The 24,051-nt window shown below is 56.6% G+C and overlaps 2 protein-coding genes across 2 annotated transcripts; one reads left to right on the plus strand and one right to left on the minus strand.

Annotated features, from left to right (window-relative positions):
* The first annotated feature begins 14,815 nt into the window (after positions 1 to 14,815).
* Positions 14,816 to 19,069, plus strand: Lrrc25 (leucine rich repeat containing 25). The gene is made up of 3 exons (XM_026389789.2): positions 14,816 to 14,914; positions 15,376 to 16,226; positions 18,770 to 19,069. The coding sequence occupies exons 2-3, from the start codon at positions 15,385 to 15,387 to the stop codon at positions 18,906 to 18,908; spliced, it is 981 nt and encodes a 326-aa protein (XP_026245574.1). The 5' UTR covers positions 14,816 to 14,914; positions 15,376 to 15,384; the 3' UTR covers positions 18,909 to 19,069.
* Positions 19,070 to 21,546: 2,477 nt separating this feature from the next.
* Gdf15 (growth differentiation factor 15) lies at positions 21,547 to 24,008 on the minus strand. Its single transcript, XM_026389878.2, has 2 exons — positions 23,666 to 24,008; positions 21,547 to 22,388 (listed from the first exon to the last, which is right to left on the minus strand). The coding sequence occupies exons 1-2, from the start codon at positions 24,006 to 24,008 to the stop codon at positions 21,748 to 21,750; spliced, it is 984 nt and encodes a 327-aa protein (XP_026245663.2). The 3' UTR covers positions 21,547 to 21,747.
* Between the last annotated feature and the right edge of the window lie 43 nt (positions 24,009 to 24,051).

Below are 24,051 nucleotides of genomic sequence, written 5' to 3' on the forward strand. Positions count from 1 at the left end.
GGCCACCCCACACAGCTCGCCCAGCGAAACTCTGCTGTATGCACAGCTTAAATAGTGGCCGAAACAGAACAACTAGACACAGGTCACGGTGTACACAGGCACACAGCTGCACAGAGACACGCAAAGCTAAATTGCAGCTTCCGACAGCCGTGGAAAGGGCCCGGGCAGCTACTCACAATCACCCCAGGGCATGACATCGCAGCCCTGGGGTCGTACTGAGCCACACGCGACCTAGCTCCGTACAAACATAAATTTTTGAGGTTCCTAGCATACACGCAGTGAGCCACCCTGCACCGCCTCACAGCACCACCGGTGTCAACAGAGGTGCTGAGGGACCGTTCGCTGGCTCTGCTTCTCAGCCTCAGTGTTGCCAGCTGTAAATGGGGGCACTCCACCTGTAATTGCTCTCGCTGGAGTGAGGGGTGCAGACAGTGGGTGCACCATTCCCCCTCCTGGACCCAGGGCATGTGCGTAGAAGGTGGGGAGGCAGGGCATGCCCCCAGGTTGGTGGTTATGAGTGGTGGTCTGTGAGCCAACGGGTCGGGTGGGTGTGTGGGGGTAGCAGGGGTACGTGGAAAGTTGGGGTTTCAGCGTCTGAATGCTTGACACGTGAATATCTGACACGTGAATGCTTTTTTCCCTGTGCACGCCCACGGTGTGTGTAAACCGAGTTTCCTGTGAGTTCACCTGTGTATCGTGGTGCCTAGGGGTTGGCAGACACCCAAGTGAATGGTAGCTATCCACGCAGCTGTCCCTGGCTCGGTTGCGTTTGTGTCCGAGGCAGTTTGGAGGGGGCCAAATCGCCCAGTCTCAGGTTGTGTGCACAAGTGTGTGCGGATGTGTGTCTCCGCGCGTGGGTGGATCGCCAGCTCCCTGGGACCTGCATTGTGTGAGCTGTGCGCTCACGTTTCCTGTGTCGTGTATGTGCGCGCGCGAGAGAGAACGCGCCTGGATGTCACCCACCACCATCTGACCCTCCATAGAGACCGACCTCCTAGCACTGGACAATACCCCACCCCCACCCCCACCCCCACCCCCACCCGAGGCCGTCTGGCAGGCGGGAAGTCGGGAGCCGCCGGGGTTCCAGACAGACCTAGAGGAAGGGAAGGGCAGGGCCGGCTCCAGCCCCGCCTCCTCCCCGTGGGGCCCAGGCTTGGGGGGGAGGGACGCCAGTCCTTCCCATTTCCTGTCCAGCCCGCCGCCCCCTCCCCCAGCTTCCTCTCCCGCGGGCCTCTCCGGCCGACGGTCGGCAGAGGAACCGCCAGCACCACTCCGCGGAGCCCGAGGCAGAGGGCCATGGGGGGCTTAGGTGTCAAGGACTCGCCATCATAATTAGCGCTCCTTCCACTACTCCCAAGGAGGCATGGAGATGGTGTGGCTAACCCATCACAGCACGTTGGTGACGGCTGGGGCCAGGCAGACGGTCCTCCTACCCCCATTTATCACCCGTGGCTTCCTGACTCTCCAGGATCCTGTACCCCCTGGACGGGTCTCTAGCCCTCTGTGAGCCACAGTTTCTTGGCTCGACGTGAGTCTTCGTCTACCCTACAACCATTTTTTGAACGTCCACAGTGTGCCAGACTCTGGGGACCCAGCCGGGACACGTTGCTACCACTCGTGGGGCGAAGAATCTGATGGGGGAGGCGGATAGTCAAAAGCTGGCGAGTCAGTCGGATAATTTCAGGCAGTGCCACGTGCTGGGCAGAGAGAGGGAGGGAGGACAGGCGACAGCGAGGTCGGCAGGGCTCCCAGAGGAGGGCGGAGGCGGAGGGAAGGAGGCGGAGGCGCCCGCGGCTCCGAGAGCTGCGCTGGGGGAGTTACTTGCGGGCGGGGGCAACTAGCGCGGTTCCCATAGCAACCGGGGAAGGATCTCCCAAACACAGCCTGGGCGCCTGCGGAAAAGTGCAAGGTGAACGCGCCCTGGGCTCCAGCAACGACGGGGAAACAGCCGCGCGCTCTACACCAAAGGAGACTGCACAGAAAGGGGTCCCCCCCATGCAAGCGAGGAGAATGGGGGGAGGGTAAAGCGGAGGCGTGGATCTCAAAGATCTGGAAGAAGTTTCAGATTGCCTTTGAAGCAGGTGCAAAGATCCTGAGGCTGGCACACAAAGTATTGGAGGCAGAGGGAGGAGACAGGTGAACCTGGAGCTGAGGGAGGGAGGTGCTGGCAGGGACGGCAGGTGAACAGGACTACCACTTTCTGGGAGGAGTTGAGAGTTGTTCCAAGAACAATAGGGAGCCATAGGAAAGTGTGGATCTGCTAGGAATGGCCATGTGGGGAGCTGGTGTTGGAGCTCAGAAGAGATGCCCCAAAGCATATCTGGAATGCTGAGTTCTTTGCACTAAAGGAGATTGGAAGGCCTCAGAAGCAAAGTCTCAGACCTTTTGCCCAATCTCCCTCTTTCTCTCTGGACAAGTGTCATAGAAAGCAGAATTCCTCTTTCCCAAAGCATGTGATAGAACTAGAACCCTGCTCCTCTAAAGCAAGCCATTAAGCCAAAAGATCGTGCTAGGTGTGTGGCTGGGTGGTACAGTGCCTGCCTGGCTGCTTCAGGCTCTGGTTTCAACCCCAGCATGCAGGGGAGGGGCTTAGATCACTCTTCTCCGTCTAACTAGAAGACCCTCTTTCTAGAAGCGTCCTGCCCATTCAGAGACCAAGAAGAATATGAACAGAGGTCTTGCTGGGGTTCACCCCTCTGTAGCTTGCCATTTTGTCCAATCACGTTTCTACAGGGGAGGCAGGAATACAAATAGTTTTCCTGGGCCTTTGGTCTTCATTTCCAAAGTCTCCCAGCTCACGGAAAACTTTTATTTCAATACATTTTCAATACATTCAATATGCTTTTCTCTTGTGAACCTATCTTTGGTTACAAGAATAGTGGCCAAGACCCCATGCATGAGGAAAGGGATCTCCCCACTTCTACAGAGTTAAAATGATATGACAGGAAAGTTGCACCGGGAAAGGTGCCCAGCTGGGCAAGCGTCCTGGGCAGGGCAGATCTGGTAATTGATTTAGAGTCCAAGATTGCTCAGGGTCAAGACTGCATCCCAGCCTTGCCTCCTCTATGTGGGCTCCATGTCGCCCCCGTGTGGCTGCTCGGGGACTGCAGCTGAGTCGGTTTGGAGGGGTAGGTGGTGAGTCGCCACTGCCTAGTCCTCCAAATACCAGCCCCGCGGGGTCAGGGTGGTTCCTGGGGGAGCCCGAAGGCAGCTCTGCTTACGGAGAAGGGAGTCTGCGCAGAGGGGGCACCTCCTCTCCCTTCCACCCCGCCACCCTTCCATACATCTTCCACAGTCTTATCTTTCTTCCACCTGGAGAGTTTCCTCCGACCCCTGTCCTGGCCTCCTCTGGCTCCTCCTTCAACCAACAGTTCCTTCTTGTCACCACCGGGAGGACAACGACTCCTCCCCGTTCTTCCTCCTGCGCAGCCCTTCCCCCTCCCCTTCCTCCTCCAGGCCTTCCCGGGCCACCTCCCCCGCATCACTGTTTCCACACTGGCCTTGGTTGGACTTGTCACTGTTACAAAAATCGTGCATCATGCAATCTTTTGACAGCCGGTGCCGCCCCTAGCTCCGGGACCCCCACACCCACCAGGACCGAGGTGGGGACCCATGAATGTTCTTCGAGAGGCCCGGGTGCCGCAGTCCTGGGGAGAAGGCGGCCGTGGTTTTCCTAAGGATGGATTTATTCCTCTCCATAGGAGGAGGCAGCGGCCTCCCACATCCTTGCCATTCAAGCGGGGTCTTGTGGGGGGCCGGGAGCTGCGCCTGGGGCCCCTGCAGCCCCTCCCCAGCTGTGCGTGGGCGGCGGGCCACAGCTGGAGAGCCGGGGCTGCACTCCGAGGCCGTTTCCTCTCCGAAGCTGTAATTACGGGTAATTTTCTAAATGCAACACAAAAATTAAAACCCAAACAACACCGGGAAGAGAGCAGCCACAGCAGCTGGTGGAAACGGGTGGGTTGGGGCTGGGGGGGCGGGGCCGACAGGGGCGACACTGGGGCCGTCCCTCAACAGTCCCGGGTTCTGAAGTGGGGATTGCACCCGTGTTTGAGCCCTGGCTGTGGCCGGCCCCACTGTGTGGCGTTGCTCAGGTGCCAGGTGAACCCCAGTGACCACTCTGAGCCATCGGATGTGCCCCAACCCATAGGGCTTCAAGGGAGTCCAGGCAAGAGAAAGAACACAGCAGGGTTTGGCCGGGACCTGTGGCCGCCCTCCCCCAGGAAGGCCAGCCCGGCGGGTGCTGCTCCCCCCACAGCACCTTCTGTGGCTCCTGCTGCCTACAAGGCAAACCCCCACCCGGCCCTGCCTGTGTTCCTCCCTGGAGAGCTTGGGAGTCAACCAGGCCCTGGGACGGGTGGCTCTCAGAATCCTGTAACACCCACCCACCCCCAGGAGCCCGGGAAGGGGCCGAAGTTCTTCTCCCGCGTTAACATGGGGTAACTGAGGCTCAGAAGGGCACCAAGGAGTCTCAAAGTCACCTTTGCTGGGGTCCCCCAGAGGGTACCTCCAGCGTTCTGTCTGGGTCCCTGGAGGCATCCTGTGGAACACCAGGCGACCCCATGGCAGGGAATGGGGCAGGGCCACACTGCCACCCGCGACTTCACCGAGTGCCTGGACCCCCAAGGGACTTCTGGGACAACCTCCCAGACACCCGGGGCCCTGTCTGCCCAGCCCCACCGTCACTAAGCAGGGTCACTCTGACACGAGTGTCCACACTGTCCCCCAGTGGCTCAGTACACAGCACCGCCTGCCCGTCAGTGGGCAAATCTCCAACAGGGCTCTTTCCCTCCCTGTCTCTCCCCGTGCCTGTCCCGGGTCATCTCCCCTGTAGCCCTTGATTCCTCAACTAGGAGCAGGCTCCCAAGGGCTTCAGTACCTTCCCTGAATCTTCCCAGCAGGCACCGAGGCATCCCTGTTCTGCAAAGGAGAAAGTGGACTCCGAGTAGCAGAGCAACTGGTCTGAGGACACACAGCAGGGAGCAGATACCCAGTCCCAAACTTGGGGTGAACTGGCAACACCCCTCCTTTGTGGGACGCCATTCTCACACGTGATCGGGTGCCTCCCGTTGAGGGTCTGAGGCACTTTGGCAAATGTCGAAGTTTTTCCCGTCCCTCTCCTGATGAGAGAGCCCATCCGTGTGGGGGTGTGCCTGACCACTGACCCCGGGGACCCAATCGCTGACCCTGACCTTGGAGTGCAGCCCCCCCTCAACCTTCATTGGATGGAATTCTCCCCTGAATCTCTGGTTCCCTAATAAAAGGCTACTCCCCGGCGTGCTCGCTCTCTCTCTCCTGCTAGCCCTGAGTAATCCTTGCTGCCCTGCTGGGCCGCTAGAGGAGCGAACCAGAGAGGGGAGCCGTCTCGGACCTAGCAATAGAATTAAGGTAACTGAGTCTGTGTGTTTTTATTTCGATCTCGTCTAACTAACTTTATGCCTAGAACCTCATTAATGAAACCACTGCGCAGGCCGCGTGGTAGACTCCTTCACCTGTTTTTTCCAGAACTTCAGCCCCTCTTCCTACTGATGAAGGAAGGAGCTTCCATAGCTCCCTAAGTTCCTTCTTTCCCTTTGAGGGTCTTCTGGGTAGTAATAACACTGGGGAGTAGCTGCCTGCTGTGCACTGAACACTTTCCCACCATCATGTGAATATACTCATTCACACCCCAGGGCCTTTGCACTGGCTGCCGTTCCTGCTCAGGATACCCTTCCCCCCATGCGGGCCTTTTGTCCTTCAGGCCTCCGCTCCAATGACACCTCTTCAGAAAGGCCCTCCAGCCTCCCTCTGGATTACATCACCCTGATGAATCATCCTTGAAATCTTATTTGTTAATTTTTGCACGTCTATTTCCTCTGTCCCCAGCGACCTCTTGTTTCATGAAGGTGGGGAATTTGCTTTGTTCCATGCTGTGTCCTCATGCCTAGGACACGTCATGGCATACAGTAGGCACTCAGTAAATATTTAATATGGAAAGATTAATGAAACACCACCGATGTTCCTTCTGCTCAATTCCTGTGTGGCCTGATAGGACGCAGAGAACCAGGAGACGTTTTTTTTTCCCCCGGCCGATGTCAGAGACTGCATTTCCAAGTATGACCACACGATGGCAGCAAAAACACAAAACCTGAACTTAGTTGGAACACCCCAAGCCCCTGGGAACCACCCGGAACCCCCAAGTTCTGGTGGGAAATCTAGGCGGCTTCCCCTGATCTTGCCCATGTTATCAGATTGGCTTCCATATACGTGTTTACACACTTTTGTGCTGAATTGTTTCATGACACAGGAGAAAAATTCAGAAAAAAATCTCCAGTCATTCAATCACCTAAAAACATCTATTCTTTTTCCTTTTTGTTCTGTTTGGTCGTTGTCATTTTCAATCTTCCTTAACTAACTTCAAAACTTCAAACCCCCCCCCGGTTCTTTCCCCAGCACCCCCCCACACACACTCATGTACCCCCAAAATCTACCAAAAAATTAAAACCTGCAAAACATCCCACCCTACTCACAGATTCCCCCTGATGCTTAACTTTTTGTCCATCACACAATTATTTCCTAACTTCTTTTATAATTTGTTACTTTACGATTTACATATCTCTCCTACTAGAATGTCAGCTCCCCAAGAGTAGGAGTTTGGCCAAAAGGTACTCAGTAAATATACGTGGAATGAACAAATCCTGACCAAGGTTTCAAAAATCAGCCTGACACAGTGGCGCACGCCTGTCATCCCAGCAGCTCAGGAGGCTGAGGGAGGAGGATCACGAGTTCAAAGCCATCCTCAGCAAAAGCGAGGCGCTAAGCAGCTCAGTGAGACCCCGTCTCTAAATAAAATACAAAATAGGGCTGGGGATGTGTCTCAGGGGTACAGTGCCCCTGAGTTCAATTCCCATGCACACCCCACCCTTTTTGTTTTAAATCAAACCTAGCAAACGAAGCTGCACTCAGACACCCCTCCATATTCGGACATTCCATGGATTAGCCCACTGTAGATTGAAAGTATCCCTAGGGTGGAACCCCACAGAACCCCACGTGATGGCGGACACTTGTAATCCCAGCAACTCAGGAAGATGAGGTGGGAGGATCGAAAGTTTGAGGCCAGCCTCAGCAACTTCGACCCTGAGCCACTTAGTGAGACCCTGTCTCAAAAACAAATAAATAAATAAAAGGACTGTGGATGTAGCTCAGCAGTAAAGCGAACAAAAAAACTACCCAACATATACAGAGACTGTTCTTGTCATCATTTCCTAAACAATATACTGTAACAACTATTTGACTAGCATTTTGGTTGTATCAGAAATGGATACAGTGTATTTTCATCACATCATTGTAAGCCAGCTAGAGACCCTGGGATTGAACCCAGGGTTGCTTTACCACTGAGCTCCATCCCCAGCCCTTTTAATTTTTTACCTGGAGACAGGGCCTCATGAATTTGCTGAGGCTGGCCTCAATTTTGGGATCCTCCTGCCTCAACCTCCCAAGTTGCTGGGATTTTAGTCTGGAGATGATTGAAGGTCTGTGGGAGGATTGTGCAGGTTCTATGCAAATACTACTCCACTTTACACAGGCACTTGAGCAGCCAAGGAGTTTGGTGTCCTGGAAGGGTCCTGGAACTGTCATCCATGGATGCCAAGCCCTAACCCAAGTCCCATCTCTCTTTTTACTACCAGGCAGTCCCCACTGTGAAATCAAGTCTGACACACGTGTCCAGAGCAACATGAAGCTTCCCTGGGGCCAGTGGCCTTGCTCTGGAACCTTTCCAAGTGCCTTCGGACAGATCACTCTTGTCTCTGCGTGCTGTGTGGCCTAGGGGTCCGCCGTGCAGATCTGGGCAGGTCTTCAGCTGCTGTAGACTCTTGACTTGAAGATGCTGTGCCTCAGTTTCCTCATATGTACAAAGGAGCTAACGTCACCACCTAGTTTGAGAGGCCACTGTGAAGATTCATGGCTTAATACTAATTAAGACACCAACACCTGGCTGCTTCTACTAGTTATTTAAAACGTCAACTCTGTAGAGGGCTTTTTTCTTTTTTCTTTTGGTACCGGGGATTGAACCAAGGGCACCTAACCACAGAGCCACATCCCCAGCCCTTCTTTGCATTGCAGAGACAGGGTCTCCCTGAGGTGCTTAGAGCCCCTAATTGCTGAGGCTGGCTTTGAACTCTCCATCCTCCTGCCTCAGCCTCCCTAGCCGCTGGGATTACAGGTGGGCCTCACGGGGCCAGTTTAAATAGTACCTTTGAGAATGTCATTTAAAGACATTTGGGTCAAGGACAGACCCAATGTGATGTTGGTCCCCTAAGATCATATCACCAAGTGACCATTCAGTTTGTGAGACCCATCAGCGAGGAAATCACCTAATGACGCATTTCTTAGCACATGTCCGAGTCATTAAGCGTCGCATGACTGTTTTCCTTCATATCGCTCCATCTGTTGGAGCGGGAACCCGGGGCCTCAGTCATCCTGGCCAAGCGCTCTGCCACCGAGCGCCACTCCCAGCCCCGAGGTACAGCGTCTTAATTTAGTGTCCTGAGATGCAGACCCTAAGGCTGGAATTCAAGGGCCTGATGATTTGGAAGGGGACTCAGGATGCTCTTCGAGGCAGGTAAAGAGACAGGAAGGAAGGGGCTGGGGTTGTGGCTCAGCGGTAGAGACCCACCTAGCACTAGTGAGGTCCTGGCCCGACCCTCGGCACCTAAAAATAAAGACAGATACTGTGTGTTCGTGCACAGCTAAAAAATGAAAATGAAAAATCAGGGCTGGAGACCTAGCTCAGTCGGCAAAGTGCTTGCCTCGCATGCACAAGGCCCTGGGTTCCGTCCCCAGCACGACCAAAAAATAAAAAATAAATAAAAATGAAAGCCCCATCAACGACGGAAAAGAACAGGAAAAGAGGGAGGGAGGGAAGGGGCCCCCAGGGGGCGCCAACGAGCAGGCTCCCGGGGCCGCGCGGAGCATGCGCACATTAGGGCGCTCGGGCTCCGGGCGCGGGTGACCGACTCTCCTTCCGGCTGAGGTTGACGACTGCTCCCCCGAGGGCCCTGTGGCCACCTGCGACCAGATCAGCCCTCAGCCAAGAAATGCAACTTAGCATGTGCGACACGCTTGCTTGGCCAACCAGTTCGCCCATTGCCCTCCCCAAGGCCCTTAGTGGCTTCTCACGTCCCCGCTGGCCGGGCGCCTGCCTCCCTCCCAGCAGACAGAGGGAAACGGTGCCCCGGCCACCCCAGCCTGACCCCCCAAAGGCAATTTCCGTGGAAGGTTGGGCCACCGTTTACCCACCCCTTCCCCCACTGGACACTCCGTGTGTCAATCACTCAGTGTTTCCAGGGCCAAGTGCTAGTTCATGCTCACAAAGGTGACTGTGGTTCCAGGCCCATTGCTGTCCCCACAGCCACCTTACACTGCGGCGCTATTATCGTCTTCGATTTATTTATTTTGAGGACTGGGGACTGAATTCAGGGGCACTGGACCACTGAGCCACCTCCCCAGCTCTATTTTGTGTTTAGAGACAGGGTCTCGCTGAGTTGCTTAGGGCCTCGATAAGTTGCTGAGGCTGGCTTTGAACTTGTGATCCTCCTGCCTCAGCCTCCCCAGCTGTTGGGGTTGTCTGCATATGCCATCGCGCTGGCTATTGTCATTTTACAGAAGGGGATGTCAAGGCACAGAGATCTTCAGGCCCTGGTCTTGGGTCCCATCACTGGGGATGAGCTGAAGGGGACTCAGCCATCCTTGGCTAAGTTCCAGCCCTGGTCTGGCCTCTGGTGGTCACCCCTGCCTCTGATTCCGACCTCCAGCTCCTCAAGCACCATGGGGGACCTCAGCTGCCTGCCTGGCCCCTGCCCTCCACCCTCTCTGGGTGAGTGGATTCCCAGAGCAGCTGGACCTGGGGGAGGGTGTTCCAAGTCCCCAGCCCTGAGGATGTCCCAGGGAGGATAGGACAAGGCAGGAAGCCAGGAAGGGGACCTGACTCAGGGTGGTCTCAGGGTGGGAGGAGGGGCTGGTCCAGGTGAGTGAGAGAGGCCAGGGGCGGGAGGAGGGGGAGGGCAGACCTGATCAGGACTGGGGTCCCTGGGGGCAGAGCCCTGGCCAGACCTTGGCGAGGGGTCCTAGCAGCACCTGCACAGGGTGGGTAGGGAGCCCAGGTGTGGAATGACGGGGCTCAACTGGGGGGATCACAAACTGATGGCCCTGGAGCCGGGAGGCCCCAGGAAAGTCCCTCCCTGGGTCCCTCTGGGCTGCTGGGCTTGCCTGTGTCTCCCTGGGTTCTCGGGGGGCTCTGGGGGCCTCTGGGATCTTGAAGATCTGCTGGGTGTCCCTGGGGGTGTCTGGGAAGATCCTGGTGTCTCTATCTAGAGCCATTTCTGGAGTCTTGGAGGTCTCTGTGCTGACAGGTGGCCCTGCCTGGGGCCCAGGTGTGGCAGGTGGGGAGGGGAGGGGACCCAGAGGTCTGCCCTTGGCCACCTCCTAGCTCCCTGCGTCAGGGTGGGGCCTGGCAAAGCCCACAGCTGGCCCCTTCCGGAGGCGGGGCTGGGGCTCCCAGGAGGGCCCAGACCCCAAGTCTTCCAGACTCCAGGTCCTTCAGGCCTGAGACCCCAAGGCCCCCAGATTCCCGGACCCTGGAGGCCCCAGAACCCCCAGGACCCCCTGAAAACCGAGCGTCCCAGGCCCCAGCTGCCCATCCCCCACCCTCTGTGGCAGTGCGTCTGGTGTCCCCTCATTTCCGTATTTCCTCATTTCCTCCTTTTCTGAGAGGCCCTGAGCTAGACACCCCACCCCCCAAGGCTGCCCGAGACATTCCCGGGCCCCTGGCCCCCTCCCAGGGCTTCTCCTCCACACAGCGCCTGGCTTCCGGGTCTGCATCCAGGGCCTCCAGGAGACTGCGCTCGCACGCCAGGGTGGAAACTGTGACCCGGCCCCAGGGAGGGTCTCTGTCCCCTTGGCTGCCACTCAGAGGTGACCATGGGTGTCTGTTCCTTGTGTTCCTTGTTTCACCCAGTTTCTTTATTCAAATGAAATCTAGAAATTTTTTGATGGACTTTTTTTTTTTTCCATTTAGCATTTTGGTGCTAAGGGACCGAAATTTTGTGTCCCTTTCCAAGATTGATATGTTGACATCTAGTCCCCTTTGGGATGGTAACAGGAGGTGGGTGCAGTATCAGGGATTGAACCCAGGGTTGCTCTGACACCCTGGCCTACAACCCCAGTCCTTTTTAATTTGTATTTGATTTATTTTTTTTTTTAAAGAGAGAGAGAATTTTGATATTTATTTATTTTTTTAGTTTTCGTGGGACACAGCATCTTTGTTGGTATGTGGTGCTGAGGATCGAACCCGGGCCGCACGCATGCCAGGGGAGCGCGCTACCGCTTGAGCCACATCCCCAGCCTTCCTTTTTATTTTTTTATTTTGAGATGGAGCCTCACCAATTTGCTGAGGCGGGCCTTGAACTTTGGATCCTCCTACCTCAGCCTCATGAGTTGCTGGAAATTCCAGATGTGTGCCACTGCTCCTGGCAATATCTGTGCTTCATAAGCCGCCCCCAGTTTATAGTATTTTTGTTACAGCAGCCTGAACTAAACCCCTGAAGACATCTGATGTCTACTCAGGTCTGTTCCCATCACAGGACCTTTGCACAGGCTGACCTTTTTCATGGAAGTCCTCCCACTTTCACACCTCCTTACTCAAAAGCTGTTTTCTCCATAAGAGCTTCCTTGATCACACCATTAAAAAGTTGCTATTAGCAGTGTTATGTACCTGTCATCCCAGTTACTTGGGAGGCTGAGGCAGGAGGATCACTTGAGCCCAGAAGTTCAAAACCAGCCTGGCCAATATTGAGAGACCCCATCTCTTAAAAAAAAAAAAAAAGTTGCTACCATCCTCTCTTCCTCCTGCGTCTATGTTTCTTTCTGTCTCTCCCGCTGCTTGGCTTACTCTATTTCCTGCTTCCTGATGGATTCTGGATCCCACAGCTTCCCTGTCCCCACCAGCTGTGACACCCCTCCCCCCCCAGGGCAGAGGTATATCTGTGTTGTTCACGCCTCTGTCCCCAGCTCTCAGACCCCTGCCCAGCTTAATAAGGACTGGTGGAGGCTGGGTGCCGTGGTGCACACCTGTAATCCCAGCGGCTTGGAGGCTGAGACAGGAGAATCTCAAGTTCAAAGGTAGCCTCAGCAACTCAGCGAGGCCTGTCTCTAAATACAGGGCCGGGCTCAGAGGTGAGCGCTCGCCTGGCACATGGGAGGCCCTGGGTTCCATCCTCAGCATCACGTGGCTGCGGGTGTCCCAAGGAAAAAAGAATAGACTTGAAGAAAACTAGTGAGTCTTTCCTTAGGGGCCCCAGAGATCCTTTCTTCTCATCACCCCCGGGAGAGAGGAACTCTGAGCGATGGTTTCTGTATAATAAACAAAGCTGGGGTGAATGATCTCACGCCTCTCGTCTTCTCTGCTTTCTATTTATTTTATTTTTGTTTTTTTTTTTAAGAGAGAGAGAGAGAATTTTTAAAATATTTATTTATTTATTTTTTTAGTTCTCGGTGGACACAACATCTTTGTTGGTATGTGGTGCTGAGGATCGAACCCGGGCCGCACGCATGCCAGGCGAGCGCGCTACCGCTTGAGCCACATCCCCAGCCCCTCTGCTTTCTATTTCATCTTTTTTTATATTTATTTTTTAGTTGTACACAGTGCATTTATTATTTTGTTCATTTATTTTTATGTGGTGCTGAAGATTGAACCCAGGGCCTCGCACATGCCAGGAGAGCGCTCACCACTGAGCCACAACCCTAGCCCTTGTTCCTTTTTTTTTTTTTAAGTAGGGTGAATTTATTTATTTGTTTTTATTTTTTGATACCAGGGATTGAGCCCAGGGGTGCCCCATCCCCAGCCTTTTTAGATTTTATTTAGAGACAGTTGCTTAGCGCCTGGCTCTTGCTGAGGCTGGCTTTGAACTAGCGATCCTCCTGCCTCAGCCTCCCGAGCCACTGGGATGATGGGCTCACGGGCGCCCTCGCCTGGCCATTTTAAGTTACTTCAAAGTGAATCACTGGGGCTGGGGGCGTGGTGGTGGGAGAGTGTACTTCGCAGGTGCAGGGAGGGCCCTGGGTTCCCACCTGGCGCCCAAACAAACACTTCAGGGCCATTTAGTCCATGTACCGTCGCCAGGATCCTGTCTCATTTTCAACCCAAGAGGAAACTGTCCCCACTAGGGCCACTCCCGCTCTCCTCCCTGGCCCCTGGCATCCATGCAACTGCTTTGCAGACTGAGAACTGTGTAGCTTCTGTCACTCAACACCCCCCACCCCCATCCCACTCCCGCCTCCCCGACTCAGCCAGGTTCGAGCCACCACCTCTCCGTGCCTCTTTGTGACCATGGTGTCCCGCGGCGGGACAGTTCACAATGCCCAGAGGCCCAAGGGGACATTCCCCAACACCATTCTGGGTCGCCTGCGTCCCCACTGTCCAGCCAACACAGACTGTCATTGTGCTTTTGGGTCTTTGCCCATCTGATAGGTGAACCATATCTCAGAGCTGGGATTTGTGATTTGCAATTTTCTTGTGAAGAGCAAGCTCGTTCCCCCCCGTCCCAGGTCTGAACCCTGGGTGCTCTACCTTGGAGCCACATCCCCAGCCCTTTTGATTTTATTTTGAGCCATGGTCTTACTGGGTTGCTGGGGCTGGCCTCAAACTTGATATCCTCCTGCCTCAGCCTCCTGGTGTGGGAATACAGGGGTGCACCATTGCACCCAGCTAGAGCAAGCATATTTAGGTGCATCGAGGAACAATTTCCAAGACTTCTGCAAGGTCTTGGCCCAAAATCTGTGACCATTCCTTTGAGTTTGGAGTAGACTCTCATCCTCTCAAAGTCCAGGAGAAACCTGTTAGCAATCACCCCATTTTACAGATGTGGAGGCTGAGGCTCAGAGTGGCTGGCGTCACTCAGTGAGTCGCGGCTGGAATGAATTTGAACCTGGCCTGTCTGACACCAGGGCCTGAGTGCAGCTGAGACCCTTTCCCAAATTGCACTTTGGTCACTGTCCCTCGGATGGAACGCTGGCCCTGGGAATAAAGCCCCGAGATTTAGCCTAGACTGCCTGCCCCTGCCCACACCACCAGCTCCTCCTGCCCTGGGATCTTTGTGCCTCAAATCTGCAATGTGCTCCTTTCTGTTAGTCACTTGAAGTCATTGTCCAAGCCTGAGAACCATGTCCCCTCCCACAGGAGCCCTCCTCTCAGCCCCTCCAACCCAGAGGCACCCTTGAACATAAGCTGGAGCTTTGTGTCTACACTGGCGGCTTGGAGCTTGGAGAGCCAACTGGATTCTAGGAATCCTCGGCAAACTCCTACCCATGTGTTGAAGCCCCGATCGTGACCCCTCCTCCTCCAGGAAGCCTTCCTTCCAGGATCCTGTCCCTCCTTGTGGCCCTGCACAGACTCCATGGAGCAGGTGTGTGGGTCCAGCTCTGTTCTCTCCCAAGGCGGGTGCCCTGGAGGCCCGGGTCCTGGCTGAGGCCCCTCACGAGGCGGTCATGAGTCGTGTTTGTTGAGTGACTCGATGAAGCACAGGGGGAGTCACCTGAACTGAGATCTGGGAGTCTGTTGACGAGGTGGCAGGCAGTTGAGGTCCAGATGGGGGACGTGAGGTCACTGGGTTCCAGCAAGAGGGAAGTGGGACCCTGGGCCTCCCCTCCTCCCCTCCTGAGAGACCGCGGCCCTGCCGAGGGCGGGTCTCACTGCCATCTTCAGTCTTCCCCTCTGCGCTCCACCCGGCCACCAGTTCCTCTTCCCCAGAGTCGCTGGTGCGAGGCCTGAGGAGCACTTGCCACCACCCCCTCCGGGCGCTCGGCGCGGGCGTGAGCCTCTTGTGGGCACCAGAGGCTTCCTGCACGGCCGAGGCAAAGGCGCGGGGACCCGATCCGAAAGGTCAGACCCAGGCGCTTGGCTTCGGTCCTGGGATGGGGCTGCGAGCCGAGCGGGGACCCTTTCCGCAGCCCCATCCCAGGATCCGAGTTCTGGGAGAGACCCTGAGCTGGGCCGGGGGAGGGGCTAGCCGTTCCCAGAGCAGCCGCTCATTTGCATAGGGTCCCGTCTTGGCCAATGAGGGGGCCCAAAGAGGAAACCCGGCGAGGCCCGAAGGTCGGGGGTGGAGGGGCTGACAGCGCAGGGTCTCCTCTCTGCCTTCCCAGCCCGCGAGGGACTGTGGTCGCGTCCCCATTCTGCAGAGGGGAAGACTGAGCCCCAGCGTCCCTAGCCAACCAAGAGGGCGACAGACCCGGGGCTGCATTCAACTATTTCAGCAGAGGCCGCGGCTGGTTTGAGACAGCAACAGAGGCGGGAGGGTGAGGGCAACCACAGGCCTTTGAATCGGGCCATTCTCCACCCAGGTTGCCTGAATGGGGGGCGCCCTGGCGTGGGTGCTGCCGGTGCGGTCGCTGCTGCTGCTGCTGCTGCTGCTGCTGCTGCTGAACCCAGGAAATCAGGGATGGTCATGCAGCCTGTTCTCAGGGCCAATGCCCGTGGACTGGACCAGGGAGTTTGAGGGCACCTGCCTGAATTTCAGTGGCCTGCTCCGGAGCGGATCCTCCAACCAGTCTCTCCCGAGCCTGCCCTCCAACCAGTCTCTCCGGGCCAGCGGCCTGCAGATCCTGGACTTGTCCGCCAATGACCTGCGGGAGCTCCCGCCGCTCTTCTTTGCCCACCTCGACAAGCTGCAGCTCCTGGATGTGACAGGCAACCGGCTGAGCAGGGTGGACGGGGCGCTGGCCCTGCGCTGTGGCCTTGAGCTGAGGGCAGACTGCAGCTGTGCCATGCTGCCCTGGCACCAGGTCTGGCAGAGCAACTGCTCTGGACAGCAAGCTCCGCAGTGCCTGCTCAGGGCCACTGGGGCCTGGCAGAACCTCTCAGCCTTCCTGGAACCCAACTGTGCCCCTGGCCTGTCCCCAGTGACTATTGGGGCCATTGCGGCCGGTGGGGCCCTATTTCTTGGACTTGCTGTCGCTGGTCCACTGCTGGTCTGGAGGCTCCGGGGGAGCCGAGGGGCCAGGAGCCTGGGCCCGGGCAAAGCCTCGGGTGCTCAGGATGGCTCCAGACCCAGCTCGGGCTCACAGCCAAGGTACAGCAGCCGCAGCCTGGGCACCAAGCCCCCAGGGGCCACCCTGCACCGCATCTCCGTGCCTGACTATGAGAACATATTCCTGGACCAGCAAGAGGACAAGCACCAATGGGCTGGACATGGGTGAGTGACCCCCAGCCTCGCCTGCAGGGGCTCATGGTGACGTTCCTGACCCACAGAGCAGGATGCAAATCCCAGCTGTGCCAGACGGGCATGGGGACACGCACCTGTAGTCCCAGCTACTCTGGGGACGGAGGCAGGAGGATCCTTGTAGCCCCAGGGTTTGAGGCCAACCTGGGCAACATAGCAAGACCCTGTCGAAAAAAAAAACAAAAACCAGCCAGGCGTGGAGAGCAAGTGCCTGTCATCCCAGAGGCTCAGGAGGCTGAGGCAGGAGGATCTCGAGTTCAAAGCCAGCCTCAGCAAAAGTGAGGCTCTAAGCCACTCAGTGAGACCCTGTCTCTAAATAAAATATAAAATAGGGCTGGGATGGGGCTCAGTGGTCACGTGCCCCTGAGTTCAATCCCTGGTACAAAAAAAAAAAAAAATCCTAGATCTTCTGCAGCCTGGGTGACCTCAGGCAAGTAGCTTTCCTTCTCTGGGCCTCAGTCTTCTGTAAGATGAGAAGGAGTTGGGGTAAGAATTACATAAGTCTTGGTGTGGGATCAGCGCCCATTCTGTGACCTGCAAACCCAGTTTCTGACTTCGGAGGATGGGGAGAGGGGTGAGTCTGAGGGACAGTGAGGGCTCTGTGGTAGTGGTGAGCAGCTAGGATTCAGGTCCTGGGTGATACAGACTTTCTCTGAAACTCCATTTCCGTCCCCATAAAATGGGGACAGCCCTCCCATCTCCTTTGACACACATAAGATGCTAAACAGGTCATCTGGGTTCCTCTCCCCTAACCCCAGCCTCTAGAAGATTTTACTGGGCTTCAATAGATGAATTCAACTTTCCTGGATTGGAGAAGAGAGAGGTGGTGCACACCTATAACCCCAGGGGCTCAGGAGGCTGAGGCAGGAGGATCACAAGCTCAAGGCAGCCTCAGCAACTTAGTGGACTCCGACTCAAAATGAAAAATTTGAAAAGGACTGGGGATGTGGCTCAGTGGTTAGCACCCCTGGGTTCAATCCCAAGTACAACTACAACTAAAAGGGAGAGGGAAAGAGAGAGAGAGAAAAAAGAGAGAGAGAGACAGAGACAGGAGGGAATTTCAAGGGTTGAGGCCCCAAGGTGGGGAAGAACAGAGACTCCATGGTCAACAGTTCCTGAGAGGGCAAGATGTGAGGCTCAGCTCAGCGTGGTGGTGCACGCCAGCCATCCCAGGTAGCCATTCACACTTTAGTAAGAGTTGCTTGGCCCACATAAGTGGCTGCAGAGGCTGGACAGAGCTGGGAGTCACAGTTGATCTTGTGCCTCTTCTGACTCACTACGTGACCTGGGCCGGTCATTCCTAGGCCTCCCAGGACCTCCATTTCTGCAACCAGAAAACAGGGTGAAAGTGACCTTCGCCTCCACCCAGGGTGTTATCGGAGGCCAGGTTGGTCCTGAAAGGACATGAGGGCCAGGCGAGTGTCCCCCACAGGGTGCCGTGGGAAGCCCATGCCTTCGAGTCCCTTCCCAAGACCACTTCTGCTTTTGAACCATATTTGCAACTGCTTTGCATATTTTCTCCTTTCTCATCAACAGCCCTGAGTTCCCTTCCTGCCGGGCTGCCTGGAATCTCCCAGTTCCTCCCAGCTATAAATATATATGTTTGGGATTTTTTTGACACTGTTGACCATGGAACCCGGGGCCTTACATATGCGAGGCAAATGCTCTGCCACTGAGCCACATCCCCAGTCTTCTTTATTTTATTTTGAGACAAAGTCTTGCTAAGTTGCCCTGGCTGGCCTTGAACTCATGATCCTCCTACCTCAGCCTCCCAAGTAGCTGAAATGAGAGGTGTGTGCCGCTGCCCCTGGCTCAAGGTAGCCATTTATCAAGAGGAGGTGTTAGGATGTTCTGGACAGAGTTCTCCCGGGGTCTCAACGTAACTGGACATTCTAGGCAGCTTATGGACTCCTTGACTCCTTCCATGGATGCCAAAACTCAGACTCAGAATTTTTGTTTTTTTTAATATGTACCAGGGATTGAACCCAGAGCCACTTAACCACTGAGCCATATCCCAAGCCACCACCACCCCCCCCTTTTTTTCCCCCTAATTTTGAGACAGGATCTTGCTAAGTTGCTGAGGCCGGCCTTGAACTCAGGATCCTCCTGCCTCAGCCTCCCAAGCCATTGGGATGGCAGCCTGCACCACTGTGCCTGGTCAGAAATTGATTTTGAGGTGGGAGCCTCAGTCCCCTGTTGCTTCAGGGGACCTGGGCCAGACAAACATCCCATTTATAGGATTTTTTCAAGAGGAAACTGAAATCTACAATTTTTATGTGAAAAAGGGGAGCTACCTCGACTTTAGGGAAGGAAGAAATAAAACAACCACCTCCCCCCAAAACCCCCACCGCGGTGCCGGTCCGGAGGCGAGGTTCGGAGGCTGAACCCGCGGGTCCCTGAGTCAGTGGCTCCTCCCTCCCCAAGGCGACCTCCGTCGGGCAGATGTGGAGACGTGGTGCCTTCCCTTCCCCGCCACCCCGTCCTCCCCCAGCTCACCGCCGTGTGTCTGTCCCCAGGGCTCAGGCTGCAGAGGAAGGCGACTTCTATGTGAACTTCGAGGGCGGCCACGGCGACTCGCATCCCGTCTACTGCAACCTGCTGTCCCTGCGCCGCGCCACCGGGGCCGGGGAGGCGCGCGCCACCCCCAGGCGCTGAGCCGGTGGCGGAGCCTTGGTCCTCCAGGCCCTGCTGGGGCCCCGGGCCTCAGTCTCCCCGTGGGACCAATGGGGACAGAGAAGGTCCATCCTGGAGAAGGGCCATCCTTTGACAACACCATGTCACCCCCCTCTCGATGTCGCGGAGGTGCTCAATAAATGCTTTGGGACACACACGCGGCTGGCTCAGTGCCTGTGGGTTCCTCCTGGCGGGCACTCCCCACGCTCCCCAGACCACGGCTCCAGCTGAGATCCCCAGGCCCCCACCCCCAGCCCTGCCCTGTGCCCTGCCCTCGCCCCCTTCCCAGGTGTCCAGGCTGGGCCCTGACCCTGAAGTGGCACCCCCCGCCTTTCTTCCCAGAAAAGTCTTCACTCGGCTTCTCCAGAAATCTTCCCCATGGCTGATTTGGGGACTGTCAGCAAAAAAGTTTCTGCAAAAGAGTTCAACGTAGAGAAACTTCCCGTTTTACTTGGCCACTGGCCGGGAGGATACCAGCACTCCAGGTGCTGGACACCCCTTACTAGTTTTCACAGACGTAGCCAGTCTAGTAGTTTGTAGAAATGTGCAAACAAGGCCTCTGGCCCTGAGCTGGGCTTCACAGAGATGTCTACATTTTTAAGATAAGTCACCAACTGGGCTCCATGGTGACAGCTGGCAGGGGGAGGGAAGAAAGGGGAGAAGAAGCTCTCCCTTCTCAGGGGTTGTCCTTGAAGGGTTAACTTGCCCAGAACAGTGAAAGAAAAAGCTGCTTTTCTGTGAACTTCTGCAGACTGTGAACTTCTGGGCCCCTCCCCTTACATGCTGGGTATAAAACTCTGAAACCCCCTGAACTCGGGGTTCAGGGGATGGATTGATGACAGCAAAAGCTGTGCCCTCTGAGCCTGGCTGCAGCCAAATACAACTGCTTCCTGCTGTCCTCGGTGCCCTGCCTGTCTGTCCCTACAACAACCCCACCGGAGGGAACATTGGCTCCAAAAGCTTCTTTCTTTCTTTCTTTCTTTCTTTTATTATTATTATTTTATTTATTTATTTATTTTTTTTTGCTGTCATCCCAGTGACGGACCCAGGCACACTTTACCACTGAGCCACGTCCCCAGCCCCTTTTCTTTTTCTTTTTTTTTTTTTAAAGAGAGAGTGAGAGGAGAGAGAGAGAGAGAGAAGAGAGAATTTTTTTTTTTAATATTTATTTTTTAGTTCTCGGCGGACACAACATCTTTGTTTGTATGTGGTGCTGAGGATCGAACCCAGGCTGCACACATACCAGGCGAGCGCGCTACCGCTGAGCCACATCCCCAGCCCCCCCAGCCCCTTTTCTTTCTTCTTTTGAGACAGCGTCTTGCTGAGTTGCTTGGAGCTTCACTAAGTTGCTGAGGCTGACTTTGAACTTGTGATGCTCCTGCCCCAGCCTCCTGCGTCACTGGGGTTACAAGGCATGTGCCCAGCTCCCAGTCCTTTCATTTTTTAAATGAGACAGGGCCTCACCAAGTTGCTGAGGCTGGCCTGAAACGTGATCCTCCTGCCTCAGCCTCCTGAGGAGCTGGGATAGTAGGTATGTGCCAGGAAGCCCCACCTGCCTGACCCTCTTAACCCACCTTCCTTCCCTCACTAGTGAACCACCGGGGTTGAGTCTCCACACATTTCCTCTACAGTGCCCACTTTCTTAGGATTTTTGGTGTGGTGCTGGGATGGCACCTAGGGCCTTGCCCAGGCCAGGGGAGCTTCACCACTGAAGTGCGCCCAGCCCCCCAGGATTCCCTCCAGACTCCTGTGTCTCCCCCACTCCATCAGATCATCAACAATGGCTCTTGTCTGTGTGGTTACTGCTGCATGCTCAGTGCCCAGCCAGAAGCTGGCACAAAGCTGGCACTCACGAAATACATGCAGGGACACCTACTGTCATTCAGGTTGGCTTCCATGGCAGTGGCATTCCCAGGGACACAGCTCATTGCTGGAGATCCTCTATCCCTCCCGAGCCCCCTTCAGTATTCCCCTCCAAGGCCCAGAGGGGGACAGGCTGGTAGGTGGGGTGCTGCCTTCAGCACACCTCAGCAAACGCCAAGAAGATGCTTATGGAACCTGGGAGATGTGATGTGCATGAAAGTGTTCTTCACCACTTATTTATTTCTCCCTGCTCTTTTTATATGAAAGAGCGGAGGTATCATTAACATGGAAGGAAATGCCACAAACAGGAGGGGTGGTGGGTCTCTTCAGGGAGGGGCGGGGGTACAAAATGATGAACTCGATGGCAGATGGGTCTGGCTCTGGGCGGCCTGTGCTTGGAAAGGTGACTCCACTCTGGGGCAGAGACAGAGAGCCACCTCTGTCCCCCAGAGAAGAGTACTGAGAGATGAGGAAAGACAGAGGCAGACTGAGACCCCAAAGGGTCCCAGAAACAGAAGAAAATATAGAGACAGAGAATCCCCAGAGCAGTCAGGGAGACCTCCCTGGCCATGGACACCTCTGGTGGCTGCTGTTTGAAGGACATCCTGCCACCCACGCTCCAAACCTTCCACTCCCCCCTCCCAGCTCCCCTGGGGACACTGAGGCCAGGAGCTGGGAATCTTTCCCAGGTCCCCCAGCCCCATCCTGGACGAGAATCAGTTCAGACAGCTCCATTTTTATTACATATCCAGAGTTTTTAATAAATACACCTTCCACCGGGCGTCTCCCAGGCCGAGACCCCAATAAGTTAATAATAAATACGTCATAAATAGGCGGGAGGGCGGAGGGAGGCAGCGGGAGTGAGCTGACGGTCAGGACCTGCGGGCCCCCTCCACAGGCGGGACCACTGAGGCCACTTCCATTGCGCAGGCGCCGGACTGAGTGGGGCCGGGGCTGCTCATGCGCAGTGGCAGGCTTTGGCCTGGAGGTCGTCGTAGGTCCTGAGCGAGACGCCGCGGTCGGTCTTGTGCAGGAGGACGACGAGGTCGTAGCTGGAGGGCACACAGCACGGGGCGGGCACCGCGTCCGGCCTCAGGCCGTGCAGACGCGCTTTGATCTGCGCATGCGTGTTGGCCGCCTGGTAGTGGCTGGGGCACTCGCCGACGCACACGCTCACCTGCAGCTCGCGCGGCGACAGCACCCAATCAGTCCAGCCCAAGTCCTCCAGCGTCGCTCGGACTGTCTGCAGGCGACAGCAACGCCCGGGCCCGAGCGGGCAACCGTCCGAGTCGCGAGCACGCGCGCTGCGGGGCCCCCTGGCGGCTCGTGCCAGCAAATGCAGTTCCAGCTGAGGCCCGGCGGAGGGCGACAGTGCCAGTGGCAGGTCCGCAGGCGGCGACAGTCCCAAATGTAGCGAGGGTGCCCGGGATCCTCTGAGGCTGAGCTGATGCTTCAGCGGCCGCGTCACGTCCCACGACTTCGTCTGTGTCGGGGACAGCCGGAGCAGGGCCCGGTGCACGCGGTAGGCCTCCGGGAGACCCTCTGTCAGTGAGGCCCGGGAGAGGCGCAGGTGCACGTGGCCGTCGGAGCCGAGTCGCACTGGGAAAAAAAGAGATCAGAGAGTTGGTCACCCTACTGTGCGCGAGGAATAGGGGTTACCATGCTGCCAACACACCAAGCAGGACCCCACCACAGGGCCTTTGCACAGCTTCTTCCCAGGAATCTCAGCGTGGCTGTGCCCCATCCCTTTAGACCACCCAAATAACAACCATCTTGTTTTATTTCGTGGTAAGTACTTCATCTTCCCTAGAATCTCAGTCCCTCTTGGCTGGGTTGCCACCGTGCCGGGCACACAGTGTACACAGTAAATATCTGAAGGAATGAATGTATATCCAATAATCGGTGAATCTGAGATTCAAATCTTGGCCTGCTTCCTTCTCATTAAAGAAGAAAAAAATCATTTATTTATTTATTGGGGTTGGATGTTACTGTGTCGCCCAGGCTAGCCTTGACCTCCTGGGCTCAAGTGATCCTCCTGCCTCAGCCTCCCAAGGAGCTAGGACTACAGGCACAGACCACTGAGCTAAGCTCAAAAATACCTCACAGGAGGTCTGAGCCTGATTCTACAAACTTGCCAAGACCAAGGAGTGAGGAGCACCAAGCCCCCCATTATTCCAGATGACTTGGTCCCAAAAACACAGTCCCCCAGGGTGGTGCAAGTGTGGAGGGTCTGCGGAGACCCGTCTGAAAGCCTGCAACCCAGCTCTAGGCTCAGCGAGGGCTAGAGATCTACCAGGAGTCACACAGCAGGGCAAGGATTGGGAGCGTGTGGGGAAGTGCCCTTCTCTGCCAGACCCCTGCTTCCACCCCTCCTTGGTCCCAGCGGCGCCCCCTGGAGCCTCCGTGGAGGGTGCGCAGAGGGAGAACCTCCCTCCCCTGTTGGGGCGCCTGCCCCGCGACTCCAACATCTTGCTGAGGGATTGCGTCAGATTCCCATCCGGCTCCTGCAGGTTCTGCTGGTCGCTGGCCGCCCCGCTGCTCCCTCATCCCTCCTCCTGGACCTCTGGGCAGGGACAGGGACCAGCCTGGCCACCGGGTCCCCGAGGTACCCAGGCCCTGTGCGCACTCGGGGGACATGGCATCTCTGAGCCTGGCTTTGCACATCTGCAGCCCCTGACTGAGGTCCCACCCCGGGGGGAGCCTGGCCCTGGCCCGTTGCAAACAGGTGGCGGCCACCTAGCCCATCGGACTCCGGAGGGGACAGAGAGTTCCCACCCACCCATTTCAGAGGCGGGAAAACTGGCGCCTCGAGGCGGGGCCTGGGCCCGTGGGACCGTCAGACACGGGGGAGCCCCGGGGTCCCCAGGGCCACTCACCTTCTGGGCTGAGGATTCGCACGGCGGGGGCGGGGCCGGGCGCGGCGTCGCGCGAGCGCTGCTGTCCCCGGAGCCTGGCCCGCAGGTCCTCGTAGCGCATCCTCAACTCCCGGGACCAGGGATCGGGCTCGGCCTCGGGGTGGGTGTCCGATGGCCCCGGGAGGCCGGGTCGGCGCGGCTCGGCCAGGGACACCGCGTCGCCCGACGGCGGCCACCAGATCACCAGGAGCAGCAGCAGCAGCAGCAGCAGCTGCGGTCGGGGCGGAGGCGCGGGTCCCCGCCGGGGCCGCCGGGGCCGCGCTGTCGGGGCTGTCGCTGAGGCTGAGGCTCCGGGCTGGGGCATGGCGGGCTGCTGGCTGCGCTGCGAGACTTGACAGCGACGTTGA

The sequence above is a fragment of the Urocitellus parryii genome, chromosome 3, assembly GCF_045843805.1.
Source record: "Urocitellus parryii isolate mUroPar1 chromosome 3, mUroPar1.hap1, whole genome shotgun sequence".
In the NCBI taxonomy this organism is placed as follows: domain Eukaryota; kingdom Metazoa; phylum Chordata; class Mammalia; order Rodentia; family Sciuridae; genus Urocitellus; species Urocitellus parryii.

Bases quoted from the DNA above. Each gene is read 5' to 3' on its own strand.
- Gdf15 (XM_026389878.2), bottom strand. From the start codon at position 24,008: ATGCCCCAGCCCGGAGCCTCAGCCTCAGCGACAGCCCCGACAGCGCGG. The intron at 22,389-23,665 runs GTGAGTGGCCCT...TTTTTTTCCCAG, and splicing joins GCGAATCCTCAGCCCAGAAG to TGCGACTCGGCTCCGACGGC.
- Lrrc25 (XM_026389789.2), top strand. From the start codon at position 15,385: ATGGGGGGCGCCCTGGCGTGGGTGCTGCCGGTGCGGTCGCTGCTGCTG. The intron at 16,227-18,769 runs GTGAGTGACCCC...GTCTGTCCCCAG, and splicing joins CACCAATGGGCTGGACATGG to GGCTCAGGCTGCAGAGGAAG.